General features: G+C 46.5%; 2 protein-coding genes across 2 annotated transcripts; one reads left to right on the plus strand and one right to left on the minus strand.

The window, feature by feature from the left end:
* Nucleotides 1–3,284: 3,284 nt before the first annotated feature.
* Nucleotides 3,285–4,361, minus strand: LOC123123511 (photosystem I reaction center subunit IV, chloroplastic). Its single transcript, XM_044544033.1, has 3 exons — nt 3,894–4,361; nt 3,750–3,815; nt 3,285–3,666 (listed from the first exon to the last, which is right to left on the minus strand). The coding sequence occupies exons 1-3, from the start codon at nt 4,164–4,166 to the stop codon at nt 3,559–3,561; spliced, it is 447 nt and encodes a 148-aa protein (XP_044399968.1). The 5' UTR covers nt 4,167–4,361; the 3' UTR covers nt 3,285–3,558.
* Nucleotides 4,362–12,076: 7,715 nt separating this feature from the next.
* Nucleotides 12,077–14,149, plus strand: LOC123123512 (pentatricopeptide repeat-containing protein At1g59720, chloroplastic/mitochondrial). The gene has a single exon (XM_044544034.1). The coding sequence runs from the start codon at nt 12,195–12,197 to the stop codon at nt 13,821–13,823; it is 1,629 nt and encodes a 542-aa protein (XP_044399969.1). The 5' UTR covers nt 12,077–12,194; the 3' UTR covers nt 13,824–14,149.
* The last annotated feature ends 1,448 nt before the right edge of the window (nt 14,150–15,597 follow it).

The raw sequence follows: 15,597 nt of genomic DNA on the forward strand, positions 1-15,597 counted from the left end.
GTTTCTATCAAGAACGTTTCTTACCTACGTATGACCACAACGTGATTTGCCAATTTCTATTTACCCTTCATAAGGACCCTTTTCATCGAATCCGTTCCGACTAAAGTAGGAGAGACAGACACCCGCTAGCCACCTTATGCAACTAGTGCATGTCAGTCGGTGGAACCAGTCTCATGTAAGCGTACGTGTAAGGTCGGTCCGGGCCGCTTCATCCTACAATACCGCCGAAACAAGATAGGACTAGTAGCGGCAAGAAGAATTGGCAACATCAACGCCCACAACTACTTTGTGTTCTACTCGTGCATAGTAACTACGCATAGGCCTGGCTTATGATGCCACTGTTGGGAATCGTAGCATAATTTTAAAATTTTCCTACACTCACCAAGATGCATCTATGGAGTATACTAGCAACGAAGGGAAAGGGGTGCATCTACATACCCTTGTAGATCGCGAGCGGAAGCGTTCCAATGAACGTGGATGACGGAGTCGTACTCGCCGTGATCCAAATCACCGATGACCGAGTGCCGAACGGGCGGCACCTCCGCGTTCAACACACGTACGGTGCAGCGACGTCTCCTCCTTCTTGATCCAGCAAGGGGAAGGAGAGGTTGATGGAGATCCAGCAGCACGACGGCGTGGTGGTGGATGTAGCGGGATGCCGGCAGGGCTTCGCCGAGCTTCTACGAGAGAGAGAGAGAGGTGTAGCAAGGGAGGAGGGAGGCGCCCAAGGCTGTCTCTCGCTGCCCTCCCTCCCCCCCCTTTATATAGGCCCCCTGGGCAGGGGGGGCGCCGGCCAAGACCCATCTAGGGTGGGGGGCGGCGGCCAAGGGGGAAGGGGGGGTGGCTTTCCCCCCAAGCCAAGTGGGGCGCCCCCCACCCTAGGGTTTCCAACCCTAGGCGCAGGGGGGAGGCCCATGGGGGGCGCCCCAGCCCACTAGGGGCTGGTTCCCTTCCCACTTCAGCCCACGGGGCCCTCCGGGATAGGTGGCCCCACCCGGTGGACCCCCGGGACCCTTCCGGTGGTCCCGGTACAATACCGATAACCCCCGAAACTTTCCCGGTGGCCAAAACTGGACTTCCTATATATAATTCTTCACCTCCGGACCATTCCGGAACTCCTCGTGACGTCCGGGATCTCATCCGGGACTCCGAACAACTTTCGGGTTTCCGCACATTCATATCCCTACAACCCTAGCGTCACCGAACCTTAAGTGTGTAGACCCTACGGGTTCGGGAGACATGCAGACATGACCGAGACGCCTCTCCGGTCAATAACCAACAGCGGGATCTGGATACCCATGTTGGCTCCCACATGTTCCATGATGATCTCATCGGATGAACCACGATGTCGAGGATTCAATCAATCCCGTATGCAATTCCCTTTGTCAATCGGTAAGTTACTTGCCCGAGATTCGATCGTCGCTATCCCAATACCTTGTTCAATCTCGTTACCGGCAAGTCTCTTTACTCGTACCGCAATGCATGATCCCGTGACTAACGCCTTAGTCACATTGAGCTCATTATGATGATGCATTACCGAGTGGGCCCAGAGATACCTCTCCGTCACACGGAGTGACAAATCCCAGTCTCGATCTATGCCAACCCAACAGACACTTTCGGAGATACCCGTAGTGCACCTTTATAGTCACCCAGTTACGTTGTGACGTTTGGCACACCCAAAGCACTCCTACGGTATCCGGGAGTTGCACGATCTCATGGTCTAAGGAAAAGATACTTGACATTGGAAAAGCTCTAGCAAACGAAACTACACGAATGCTATGCTTAGGATTGGGTCTTGTCCATCACATCATTCACCTAATGATGTGATCCCGTTATCAACGACATCCAATGTCCATAGTCAGGAAACCATGACTATCTATTGATCAACGAGCTAGTCAACTAGAGGCTTACTAGGGACACATTGTGGTCTATGTATTCACACATGTATTACGATTTCCGGATAACACAACTATAGCATGAACAATAGACAATTACCATGAACAAAGAAATATAATAATAACCATTTATTATTGCCTCTAGGGCATATTTCCAACACAATGGTGCCCAAGAGAGCCTTGGTTGCGTCTCGATGTGACATCCATGATGTTGTTGTAGTACTCGGTAATCCTCCCTCAAAACCGTTCCTTTGATTGATCCGTTCCAACTAATGCATCAAGGGAGATGTTCATCCAAGCCTAACATAAAGGTACATCTTCATCTTGAGAATAGTTGTGAGTCTTTGCTCTTGATGGTGGCTTCATGGTTGATTGTGTCTCCATGTGATCGTCAACATCTTCGTCACGGCCTCCTCTTTGCGCACTTGATTATCAAACACTGAGTCATAGTTGAAATCTTCAAGCCCAAGCATACGTGGCTCCTTAAAAAATGATAAGAATTTAGTTGTGTTCATCTCCACACTACGACAACAACAAGCAATCACCAGACAATGCACTGGCCGAAATGAAAAGACATTTTATTACCTTGATGGCATTTCATCGACCACCTGGCAGCCACAATCCTTGTTGCCGACAGTGGCGGCCGGACGCGTAGGAGGAGTAGCCGTAGCGGTGTCCGTAGACGGGGTCCATGGCACCGGACGAGGACGAGGCACCGAAGACACCTTCTTGTTCTTCGCCACGTCATCGGCGAGCGCCGACACAGTTGTCGTCTGCTTCCTTGCCCTCTTGCCGCGGCTGGAGCAGCGGGAGGGCGGCCTACCGTCACCGTAGACGTAGCAGTTGTCTACTTCCTTGCTCGCTTGCCGATGGCTGGAGCAGTAGGAGGGCGGTCAACTGTCGCCGGAGATGCAACAGCCTTGCCACCGACCTTGCTACCGGCGGTGGTTGCCGGTGAGGTGGCCCTGAGGAGGTTTTGGTGCCCAACCTCTTTTTTGGTGCGGGCGGCGGCGCGGGGTCGTTTTCGGCAGTGAAGCGCCGGTGGCGGTGGCGGAAGGGTCTTGCCTCTCCATCCCATCCGGAATCGGGGGCATTGGTGGTGTCTGCGGCGAGTAGGGGTGACGGGAAGGGAAGGGATAGCTGCTCAGGCGGGAGAAGGGGGGAAAGAAAATTTTACTCCGCGTGGCCTCGGCCGAGTATATTTGAGATACTTGGTGGAAGTTTTCGGGCCAAGGAGGATAATCCACTAACGCTTTGCGAGTTCGGCTAGGTGTGGTTAGCCGCCTATAATCCTCCACTAAAGGATCGTAGGGGGTGGGTTAGAGATGTAATCGATTTGATCAATAATGTCCAATCTTGACTAAAAGGAAATCAGTAATCGACTGGATATGTCTTTGTGAACCTTGTTGTGCTGTCCATGCTGTATTGCTCTGTGTAGCCTTCCGGCAACATGAACAACCGATCTTTTGTACAAAAGTGAGCAAGAATACAATCATTTTAAGCAACGGGAGGAGATTATTAGGTCCATGAGGAAGCAGGCAAATACATATAATCGCAGAGGTATTACACATAAGGTTTGTGAGAGGCTAACATTCACATCGTCACTTGACGAGCTACTGATACAAACATTGGATGGAGCACACGGCAGCTTAGCCTCGTTCGCTTAAGCAGCAACCTCCTTGATCTCGTCCAGGGCGTAGTTGTTGGTCGACACGCCGGCGTAGTTCACCTTGGCGAAACGCACCACCACCGGGTAACGGGTGTTGGGATCCTACACACGCGCCATTCATCATTATTTGGCAATCGAATCCACTAACAGAAGCATTCCATTGCAAGAAGTGAAGATTTGGTTACCTGATCAACCGTGACGACGGATCCGGTCCCGTTGTACCAGTAGGACTCCCTCCTCAGAATCTTCACCTGATCATTTCATTTCAGGCAAGAGTTGAGCCACGATTGCCTTCACAACGATGCTAGCAAAGGAGTGTACTGACGTACCTTGGTGCCCCTCTTGGGTCCCCTCGGCGGCGGCTTGGCTTTGGCGGGCTCTTTGGTGGCCACGGCGCCTTCCGGTTTCTCCTCCGCGGCCGGTGCTGGCTCCGCCGGCGCGGCGGCAGTCGGCTCCTCCTCGGCGCGGGCCACGAGCTTCAAGCCCAGCCGGTTGGAGGGGACGAAGCTGACGCGGCTGCTCACGCCGCCGTTGGTGCCGCTGGGGATGCCCGCCGCCAGCATGAATCTGGAGGTGGCCGACGCCATGTTGGTGCTTGCCATCGGGACGGCAGCAAGTGTTGTTTGTCGGTGCTAGCTTAGCTCCTTCCTTGTGGTCGTGTGGCTCCGGCCAGCAAAAGTATGTAAGTCGACGGTGAGGTGTAAGGCGAAATAAGGTGCAAACGGCCTTGGTCGGGATGGCGAGCGGAGATAGGCGCGGATCATCTATCTCCAGCCAAGTGGGTGATTTGTGCCGGCCACTGCGGTGCCGCCACATGGCGTATCTTATCCTCCCATGTGGATAACCTCCCATCCATGCGATGGACTTGCTTGCTCGCCCACATACACAGATTGCAATCTTGGTTTATTTCGGCTATCGTTGGTCACCGCCGAGTAAATACTAGTAGGTTTGTAGAAAACACACTTTTACAAAAAAAAAAAAAAATTGGCAAAAGATACCACGTCTATGTTAAGCTTTTTGTGTGAACAACTAATCGGCGGATTAGAGCATTTTGACACAGGTATAGATCCCGCTCGTCGGGAGCCGGTTTTGCAAAAAAAAAAGGCACATGGACACTTCTTTTGCATCAAGGTTCCTACTTTTCCTCTCTCTATCTCTACAATGTCGCCGGCAATCGTCCTCTTCGTGCACGGCAGCATGCTCTCGACCTATCCTGTCTTCCACCTGCGCCAAGCCCACGCCCATGACAACGCGTCCGCCGTAGCCATGTTCTACGTAATGGCCCAGCCCTCGCCGGACACATAATGTGTGTGGGCGCCGCGGTCTGCGGCGGGGCGCCCACGTGTGAGCTGGCGGCCTTCCCCAAGAGCGTGCCCACTGGCATGGGCAGGACGGCGCACTGCCTTCTAGTGCGCAGTGGTGGTTCCTTCTCCAACCGCTCATCGTCCTTCTCTCCCGTGTCTTTCAGCCGCTGACACCAGAACATCACCTCGGCACCCTAAGGCCGGCATTGGCGTGCCATTCGCCCGAACCTCACATCTGTCCCCCACCCCGCGCGGCTCCAATGGCACATGCCTGTGCGGTGCCAAGCACTCCGCAATCTCACTGCCGACCTCACCGAGTAGAGGCAACACAATGGCGTGGTCCATGCGGCAGAGAGCGTCTACTACGCCATGTTCGGCCTGGTCGCCGCCATGTGTTCTGATGTGGGATGCTACCGGAACGATCTTTCACGGTACCAAAACAACTCACAACCAGCAATAACTAACTCTCTCTAACTAAGTGTCTTTTCAATTCCTGTTTTTACTTTTCTGTTCGTAGATTAGTAAAACTCCTTTTTATTCCCTTTTTCCTAGAAACAGACTATAGTAGACTATTTTCAAACTTCCATTTGGGTCCATACGAAACTGCATAAGTGACAACAAGTTGGGGATTATTGTGCCTTCCTATTCCCTATCTATGGGATCGATAAACCTTACTTACTGCGATTTTACTACAAAGCCATGTGCACTTGTAGGACATCACCGTGACGAACAACTCTGATTACATCGGCGCATGCTGGCATAGGTAACACCAAGCTTGATGAACCATGGACATAGTGCTGACATGCCTACGAGCTTTCTAACCGGCCGCCAATGGTTTACACCAAGGGTGACCGATGAACCGTACCCGAAAGCAACCACCGCCACCGGTGTGACAGTAGCTCACTAGAGATGGTGGACCTAATGGTTCTCACGGGCCCCGCGCTGGCTGGCTCAGGAGATGTCAAATAGAGCTTGGTTCGTGAATTAAAAAAATACTCATGATTTTGGAAAAAATATTCAAGAAATCATAAAATATTCGCGGATTCGGAAATGCTAGTGATTTAGAAAAAATTAAAAATATGTTCGCAAATCCAAAAAATGTTCATAATTTTGTAAAAATCTTCAGGAAATTAAAAAAATTACGAGTACAAAAAATGTTTGTAATTATGAGAAAAATATTCACGTATTCAAAAGAATGTCCGTAAATTCAAAACTGTTCATGGTTTTGGAAAACTATTCGGGAAATAATAAAATGTTCGTGTATTCAAAAAATGTTTATGATAATGGGAAAAGTATTGGCGAATCCAAAAAATGTCCATGGTTTTGGACAAACTGTTCAGCAACTAATTAAATGTTTGCGGTTTCAAAAAATGTTTATGATATTGAAGAAATGTACGCGAATCCAATCAAACAATGTTAACGATTTTGAAAACAGTGCAATAAAAAAATGTTTGTGGATACAAGAGATGCTTATGATTATGAAAAAATGTTCGTAAGTTTCCAAAAAAATCTTGAATTCAAAAAATCTTCATGAATTTGGGAAAATAGTTTGGGAAATCAAAAAATGTGCGCGGATGCGAACAAATATTTGTGATTTTGAAACAATGTTTGTGTATTCAAAAAATGTTTGAGAATTCAAAAAATTGTCACGATTTTTAAAAACTGTTCAGGAAATAGAAATTTGTTCACAGATACAAAAAATGTTTGCATATTTAAAAAATATTTATGAATATCAGAAATTTGTTTTTCAAAAAATGTTCATGATTTTCGAAAAGCTGTTCCGGGAATAAAAAATTGTTCACAGATTCAAAAATGTTTGTGATTATGAAAAAAAATTCCAGAATTCGAAAAATTGTTCACGAATATAAATAATATTCATGATTTTGGAAAAACTATTTAGGAAATTATAAAATACATGAGGATTCTGAAAATATCTGTGATTTTTAAACAATGTTCACATATTCAAAAAGTGTCGTCACTCCAAAGAGTGTCCACGAATTCAAAAAATGGTGATCATTTTTAAAAAATGTTTGCAGATATTTTTTTGTGATTATGAAATAATGTCCGGGTATTCTTTTTTTAAATTTCACAAAAATAGTGAATTCAATTTTTTTCTTGAATGTGGAAAAACTGTTTGGGAAATCTGTGGTTTTTTTAAATTACTATTTATTAGAAAAGATAATAAATAATTACTTTCAAAATGAAATAAGAAATAAAAAAGAAGAGAAGTGGGGGATAAAAAGAAATAATGAAAATCCCACAGATTTTTATAATTTGAGGGAAATAGGAGGGGTTCAAAATTCCTCTTTACTAGAAGGATTAGGCGCGCTTTGCTGCGCCGTTAGTGTTGTTAGATTTCTTTAAAAAATACTCATTCTATTTTAAATTATAAGGTGTATTAATTTTTTGAAAAGTCAATCGTTTTAAGTTTGATCAAATTTGTAGAGAAATATATCAAAATCCATAATATCAAATCAGTAAGATTAGATTAATCATGAAATGATTTTTCATTTTTTTTAATAATTGTGGATGTCGATATTTTTTGCTCTGTACTTGGTCAAAGTTAAAGAAATTTGACTTTCCAAAAAATAATACCCCTTATATTTTGGAACTGATGGAATATTTAGTTTGTCGGGTGGGAGAGATAATGCAGTGTGTTTTATGTTTATTTATAATGCAGTGATTTTGACGGGCTTTTTATGGTGTGGTTTTGTGTTATCCGCTAACCAACGTTTTATCTGGGGAAATTTCGGCGTCGGTGACTGCATTTACTATATTGATGTTATAGTATCACATGATGGCGCTTCTTTTTTTTTCTAGGTGGTGGGGGGAGGGTTCAAAATTCCTCTTTGCTAGAAGGATTAGGCGCGCTTTGCTGCGCCATTGGTGTTGTTAGATTTCTTTAAAAAAATACTCACTCTATTTCAAAATATAAGGTGTATTGAAAAGTCACTCATTTTAAGTTTGATCAAATTTGTGAAATATATCAAAGTCCATAATATCAAATTAGTAATATTAGATTAATCATGAAATGATTTTTATTTATTTTTAATACTGTGGATGTCTATATTTTTTGCTCTGAACTTGGTCAAAGTTAAAGAAATTCGACTTTCCAAAAAATAATACCCCTTATATTTTTGAACTGATGGAATATTTACTTTGGCTGGTGCGGAAGATGAGGGAGTGTGTTTTATTTTTATTTATAATGCAGTGATTTTGACGGGCCTTTCGTGGTGTGGTTCTGTGTTATCCGCTAACCAACATTTTATGTGGGGAAATTTCGGTGTCGGTGGCTACATTTACTATATTAATGCTATAGTATCACATGATGGCGCTTATTTTTTCTAGGTGGTGGGAGGGTGCACCGGATTGATATATTTTTATAGGCCGATTGCTGCTGATTGATTTGAAAATCGTTGGCCCATTCAAAATCATAAATCAAATCCAAAATTGAATACCTCAATTGAATGAAAGAGCTTCAAAATTAGTGGACATAGGGAATTAAAAGAATCGAATGAGAGAGCTCCTTGAGAAATTGTTGACCCGGTCAAAATCAGGTGACCCAATCCTAAATTGAAGACCTCAATTAATTGTGAGGCCTTAAATTTAGGAAGCATAGTGTATAGTATAAAAGAATTGAATGAGGAAGCTTTGAGAAATTGTTGACCCGGTCAAAATCGGGTGACACAATTTCAATTGGAGACCTCAATTGAATGTGGGCTCTTTAAAACTAGGGAGCATAGTGTCATAGAGGATTAGAACAGATAATAAATAATTCCTTTAAAAAAGAAATAAGAAATAAAAGAGAAGAGAAGTGGGGGATAAAAAGGAATAATTTGAAAATCCCACAGATTTTTTATAATTTGAGGTTTCTTGGATAATTTTGTCCTGTTGGAAATTTTAGTAATTGTATTCTAAACATGCAATGTCCAGTGTTTTTGTACCTCCATGATCGGCAGAGGTAGCTCTAAACATACTTGGCTGATTAGCTTCGCCCACAAAAATTTGGATACATCTTGTTAAAGCTAACAATATGTTTCTTACATTGTGCTTGAGATTTTCAACTTGTTCTTATTTCCTTTTCCTTGTGTAAATAATTTGGTTGTAATGCAGTTCTGCATCTTTATGGCATATATATTCAGGAAAATAGAAGGCATCTGTTTGCTGTTAAGTTACCAATCCTATTGTTGTGGGATTAGAAATGATTCACATCTTCGTTCCTAAATATAAGCCTTTTTAGAGATTCCAGTATGGACTACATATGGAGCAAAATAAGTGAATCTACAAAATATATCTATATACATCCGTATGTAGTTCGTAATGAAATCTCTAAAAGCGCTTATATTTAGAAACAAAGGGAGTATATATATACTAGGGGAAATTACTGATTTGGGTCAAAAAAAATGGATGCGACCAATCGATTTTAGCTTGAAAAATCATTTTTGCGAAAAATAATTTACATATTTTCGATGTGAGGCTTAAAATGAAGGACAGAACATAGTGTTCTGCTCTGTTCTTGGATAGGCCAGCCGCACTTACAAGCAGTGGGGTATTTTCATCATCTAATGTATTTGCCCCTCCTTCGTCGGAGATGGTCGGCCTGAGGCTAGGTGGTCGGGTCTCAAGATCCATCATCTAGTCCCGGCTGCGAGTTAGAGAGACAGAGTTGCCGGTGAAAACCGAGCCGATGGCGGGTGATGGCGGCGTTTTGCGTCGTTACCTTGATGAAGGTATCGTCGTGTAACTGCTGTCGACCCACTCGTGCTGCTTCGGGGGAAATCCTAGGATCTTGTCTTCTAGATCGTCAAACGATGGCGGTATTGCGGTGCCGTTTCTCTCTTGGGAGCATCGTTTGTGGAGCAGCGCTGGAAGACAGAGGCAGGAGGTGGAGCAGCTTCGTCTTGCACGGAGCTTCGGTGGAGCTGTCAAGACATGCCTAGCCGACAGGTGCTACGCTGAGTAATGCGTGGTTGGCAGGTGCTACGCACGACAGATCTTTCAGAGTCTTCGCGTCTGGACGGACGAGCGCAGGGCGGTGGCGTCGTTGGACGCCGTGGTGACGTCGACGGATGTCCGGACTGACAAGTATAATGCGGATCTCTCTCCTGAAGATGGATCAGTGGTCCGATGATGATGGCGGCTTCTAAAACGTGTGCATGTGATGTGCGCTTTAGGTCTGCTGCACCGGCTATTGGTTCCGATAAGTTATGTGGATGGATCGGCGACAACACCGGTTTTAGATATGGGGAGTGAGAGCACTTCACATTATCGAGTTTGTAGGTATGAGTGTTGGCTTCGGATGGATTGATGTATGTTCTTGTTAGACCTTTGTTGAATAATTAATAAAGATGGCTGCATGCATCGATTGATGCAGAGGCAGGGGGTTTAACTTCCTTTTCAAAAAGAAGGTATTTGCCCCTGGGTAGGATAAATGTTGGATGTCCTAAAGAACAAGAAAGATAGTAGACTCCTTTCTTTGAGTTTGTCTCCATTCTATTCCCATGTGAGGCTTAAAATAATGGAATATGATTCTTGTTATTGGTATGAACTCTAAACATGCAAATGTTCTGTGCCTTGCACCTCCATTATCTGCACGGAAATGTTATCTAATTGAATTACTTGGCTGATTAGCTTGCCCTCAAGATTTAGATGCATTGCAACATCACGATTCTTCATACTTGCCCTATATTTTACCTTCTTAAAGCTAGAATATCTGTTGACGGGCAATCTTTCACTGAGAAATATCAAACGTTGTATTATTGCCTGAGACAGGTAGGGTGACCAAGATGTATGTTTCACACTACATAGATTTAGATCTGAGTGGTAGAACACGGGGTTGGGCAGAGCAGCATCCAAAGGTGGACCTGACAAAGGGGAAGCAAGTGATCAGCCCGTGCCAAGCCGTAGTGCAGTTCTTCCACCTTCAATGCATGCAATCCACACTCCTAAGTATATCCGGCCATCCTCTTGCTTCGTTCATCATCATCATCATCAACTTCTTTGTGTCCTCTTCATTGGGAGCTCGGAGATACTCGGGGCATAAACCCGGATCAAAACCTTGGCAAACACCCGCACACATTTGAGTGTGCTATTTTCTCCAAATGCGAAGATACTCATCAGTGTAGTCAGCCAGAATGCCATATGGTATATATCACTCTCATTGCCGCGGATATCGTTTGATATGAACTAAACCCAACCAAACCAGCCGCATTCCTCGAGCGAGTCAAAAAAATGACAGTTTTGCTCGCAAGCTTCCACAATGCGAAGAAAAAGATATCTACGCATTAGATTATGGCTACGAAAGAGGTGAGTCGGATAGGTTGTTACCTCGATGGAGTAATCTTTCGTGAGCATGAAATGGCTGAGAGCTCGGTTGCGTGGAATGTGAAGACGGTCAACTGTCTTCTCTTCTTGCCGGCCTCCAATTCATCAACAAGATGCAACAAGACGAGGTGCTCGACATTGTCGTCGAAAAACGTATCCTCTATGTCGGAATCATCCGACTCCGACAATGAACTTCAATCATTATCCATCTAAAAAATAAATCAGCGATTTAATCTACATACCGCTCGTCTCTTAAAATTAAACCCCACGGAAAGCACTAGAAAAATCACCTTTGCCCGCAAGGGCGGCGCCGCTTCTTCCCCACCGATGGTCGATAGCAAATCCGCCACCCCTACTACCCCATGGACGCACGACCCCAAACCCGCGGCGCCGGCAGCTGCGAGCACGAATCCGTGGCTCAATCGCGCTCGGGGCAACCTCTTCCGCCCGCAATGAGGCTTCACGCAAAGCTCCACGGCGGATCGATGGCGGCGACGGTGGCCACACGTCCGCGGGAAGGAATGGCCAGCCGAGAGCTCCGAAAGTGGTGGACAAGATGCGACGGAGGGCGGTGAGAACTACTCGACGGTGCAAGGCGGCCGGGGGCAGCGAGAATCGACGAGGAGACGCGGCAGCAGCGGCGGTGGAATGGAGGGCGCGATGTGAAACTTCCGCCCCATAAAAATTTCCTAGCGATAGGGGAAACTGAAAATGGGGTGGCGAAAACTGCACATATGCAGCACTCGGGTTCGAATATACCGCTCATTCCGGAACAGGGCATTTTTCGGGAACTGCCCCCGGACTGTGAAATGACGGTAATTTTTGCTAAAGATGCTCTAATGAACGAAAGGTCCTCTCCGGTAAAAGGAAAAGAAACAGAGAGAGAAGAACAAAGCCAACCCGCGCTGCCGTCCACACAATCACACAAACCACCACCATATCCACCTCACCTGCCCCCGCCGTCGCCATGCCCGACTCGGCCTCGCCGCCGCAGCGCCAACAATGGCCCCCTCCCTCGCCGGCACGCCGCTCCCCACCACCTCCTCTCACCCCAGCCGCCCCTCCTCCGTCCAGCTCCTCCGCTCGCTCGCGCGCTCCCGCCGGGCGGACCTCGCCCACCGCGCGCTCCTCCTCTTCCGCTCCCTCCACGCCTCCCCGTCGCCGCCGCCCCCGCATTTCTCCCTCCCGGCGGCGCTCTCCGCCGCCTCCTTCCTCTCCGCGCTCCCCGAGGGCCGCCAGCTCCACGCGCTAGCGGCCAAGCTCGCGCTCGCCCCGGCCCACACCGTCGTCGCCAACTCCCTCCTCCACCTCTACGCCTCCTGCGGCCTCCCCGACGCCGCGCTCGCGCTCTTCCGGCTCATCCCCGCCAAGTCCCTCGTCTCCTGGAACACCGCCATCGACGCGCTCGCCAGCAACGGCGACCACCTCGGCGCGCTCGACCTCTTCCGGGAGATGCAGCGGGACACGACCCTCCCGCCCGACGCCTACACCGTGCAGAGCGTCCTCGGCGCGTGCGCCGGCGCGGGCGCGCTCTCGCTCGGGGTCTACGCGCACGCGCTGCTGCTGCGCCAGCTCGGGGGCCACGGCGACGTGTCCCGTGACGTGCTCATCAACAACTCGCTCGTGGACCTGTATGGCAAGTGCGGGGCCGTCGAGCTCGCGCGGCAGGTGTTCGACCGGATGCCCGAGCGGGACATCACGTCGTGGAACGTGGCGATCCTCACGCTCGCCAACCACGGATGCGTGCGCGAGTCCGTGGAGCTGTTTGATCGGATGACGCGGGCCGAGAATGTTGTGCCGAACGCAATCACGTTCGTCGCGGTTCTTAGCGCTTGCAACCATGGCGGGATGGTGGAGGAAGGCAGAAGATACTTCGAGATGATGGTCAGCGAGTACAGGATCAGGCCGAGGATCGAGCACTACGGGTGCATGGTGGACATATTGGCACGAGCTGGCTTCATCGAAGAGGCTCTGGATGTCGTGTCTGGCATGAACTGCCGGCCCGATGCCATCATCTGGAGGAGCCTGCTGGACGCATGCTCCAGGCAGAACGCCGGGGTAGAGCTTAGCGAGGCCATGGCCAAGCTGGCACTTGATGTTCCGGATGATGCTGTCAGCGGTGTCTACGTCCTGCTCTCAAGGGTCTACGCATTCGCACAGAAGTGGAACGACGTGGGCATGATCCGGCGGTTGATGAGCGACGAGGGTCTCAAAAAGGAGCCAGGTTTCAGCTCCATTGAAATGGATGGCCTGGTTCATCAATTTGTCGCAGGCGACACGTCACACCCTCGGTCGGAGGAGATATATGCGAAGCTGGATGAGATCGAGCAGAGGCTTGTGTCCTCTGGATACAAGCCAGACTTATCAGAGGCTCGTATGGTTGCTGGCATGGACCATACCAAGGGCGCCGCCCTCCGCTTGCACAGTGAGCGGCTAGCCATATCGTTTGGTTTGCTCAAGGCGACACCCGGTGCACCTATTCGGATCCTGAAGAACCTGAGGGTGTGCAAAGACTGCCATACTATCAGCAAGCTCATATCAGAGCTCTATGGTGTTGAGATCATTGTTAGGGACCGGATTCGGTTTCACCATTTCAAGGATGGAGCATGTTCCTGCAAAGATTACTGGTGATACTTGAGCCAAAGAGACTGCGCTGCAGACGTTTTGTTGAGAGTGCCCTAGCAAAACATAAAATGCATCTCTGCAGGCGTTCAAGACACGAAATGAAATAGGGGGTATACCGTAGCATGTATCTTCTTCATTGTTTTATAGGTTGTCCAGATCGAAATTAGCTGGTTTGTCAGATAAACAGGATGTTATTAGATACATGTTCTACTTCTCAGTCTTCACTTTCACTCAAACACTATAAGGTAGATACTGTAATGACAGTTACATTGACCTCACGAGAAATACGAGGCCGGCCAGTCCGTTGTTCTGCACGGATTGATTTTGAGTAATTCTTAAGCCCACCTGTGTTGAACTGAAGTTCTCACTCCATATATCTCAGACACAAAGTCGAATTTATCAGAGATGAAACTCCTGGAAACTACAAGGGGGTAAGTAATCCCACCATTTCTTTTTACCTATTGAAAGATTGAGAACATAATGGTCGCTTTGGCTGATGAAACAGAGTGGCACTCGTCAGTTGTGTCATAAAATGCCGCACAAGATAAAACATTTGTTATAAGAATTGCTTGCGTGAACATGTATTATCTGATTTAGCTCTGTTTTTGGGAAATATTCTCTAAACTGGCATCTGGTTTCTTTTGTAGGACTTGCTGCCTGACAATATTCTTCTAGAGGTGTTCCTATGTGCTATCAAGACGGCAGATTATAGCTCTATAGGAACTTGCAGGCATATTAAAATATAAGAACTACATTAACGGTGTGCCTTTTAAAAGTTTGCGTTTCTATTCAATATAGTTTGGTAACTTTATCAATTTCACTCAGATGATTTTTCCCCAGATTTCATTCTCTTTCATATCTTAAACTTACAAATATTTTCTTCCTTTTTTTCATGTGCAAAAAATTTAGTGCACTTTTACTTATGGATACTACAGTAAATCTTGATCTAACTCAATGTACCTCGAAGAGAGCAACAAAATGCACCTTATATCCTTATGAGTGTTCTGTTATGATAGCAGGCGACTCAATTGTTGCCTAAACTGAGCTTCAGTTAGTCTTACCATTTTATAACAGGATGTCAAGAGACATTTCATATTATTTACGTTCTAGGAGGAAATCTATATTATACACAATGTAATGGAGGGGGTGACCCCTTCCACTGTATAATTTTCTGACATGAAAATGCTATATGCCATTAATTGAGTATATCCAATAATTGATCTTACAGAATGTGTCAACTTCTATACTGGGTCTAACAGTTCCATCTCACATTTCTCTTTTGATTTATTAAGGAGCTTTCAGCTATGGAACACCTTCTTGAGAATAGTAACCTCATGGTACTATTTTTTATTGCCCACACATCTATTTTTTTTGCTTCACAAAATAGTTTCTGTTGAATTTTATTATCAAACAGTATTGGTCTGGGCCCTTTGAGCAAGCCAGGAATGCCAAATGTTGAATCCAATTCTTTTTTTGTTGAGTACTATCTCAGTCCGAAAATTTACTATTGAAAACAATAGAATCTATTATGTCATACTTATGCATCTATTTATAAGTGCTTCATGTTACTTTGCATTTCCAGGGACCCATCTTACAACTATCTGTCAGAAACCTCATGTTACTTACATTTTTGTTGGTGTCCTTCCTGGTTTGACATTGTTTTTCGAGACTGCAGCAAAGAGCCCCTTTAAATCATAAGTATCTCCATCTGCCCTGCCGTGTTAGTTTGCCAACTAACTACACTATGGGTCTGGTAGATAACTCCCGACAGGCTGAGGAC

The sequence above is a fragment of the Triticum aestivum genome, chromosome 5D, assembly GCF_018294505.1.
Source record: "Triticum aestivum cultivar Chinese Spring chromosome 5D, IWGSC CS RefSeq v2.1, whole genome shotgun sequence".
Classification (NCBI taxonomy): Eukaryota; Viridiplantae; Streptophyta; class Magnoliopsida; order Poales; family Poaceae; genus Triticum; species Triticum aestivum.

Coding starts and splice junctions, on each gene's coding strand:
- LOC123123511 (XM_044544033.1), bottom strand. CDS start 4,166: ATGGCAAGCACCAACATGGCGTCGGCCACCTCCAGATTCATGCTGGCG. Junction 3,816..3,893: donor GACCCAAGAGGGGCACCAAG/GTACGTCAGTAC, acceptor TGAAATGATCAG/GTGAAGATTCTGAGGAGGGA. Junction 3,667..3,749: donor CCGTCGTCACGGTTGATCAG/GTAACCAAATCT, acceptor GCGCGTGTGTAG/GATCCCAACACCCGTTACCC.
- LOC123123512 (XM_044544034.1), top strand. CDS start 12,195: ATGGCCCCCTCCCTCGCCGGCACGCCGCTCCCCACCACCTCCTCTCAC.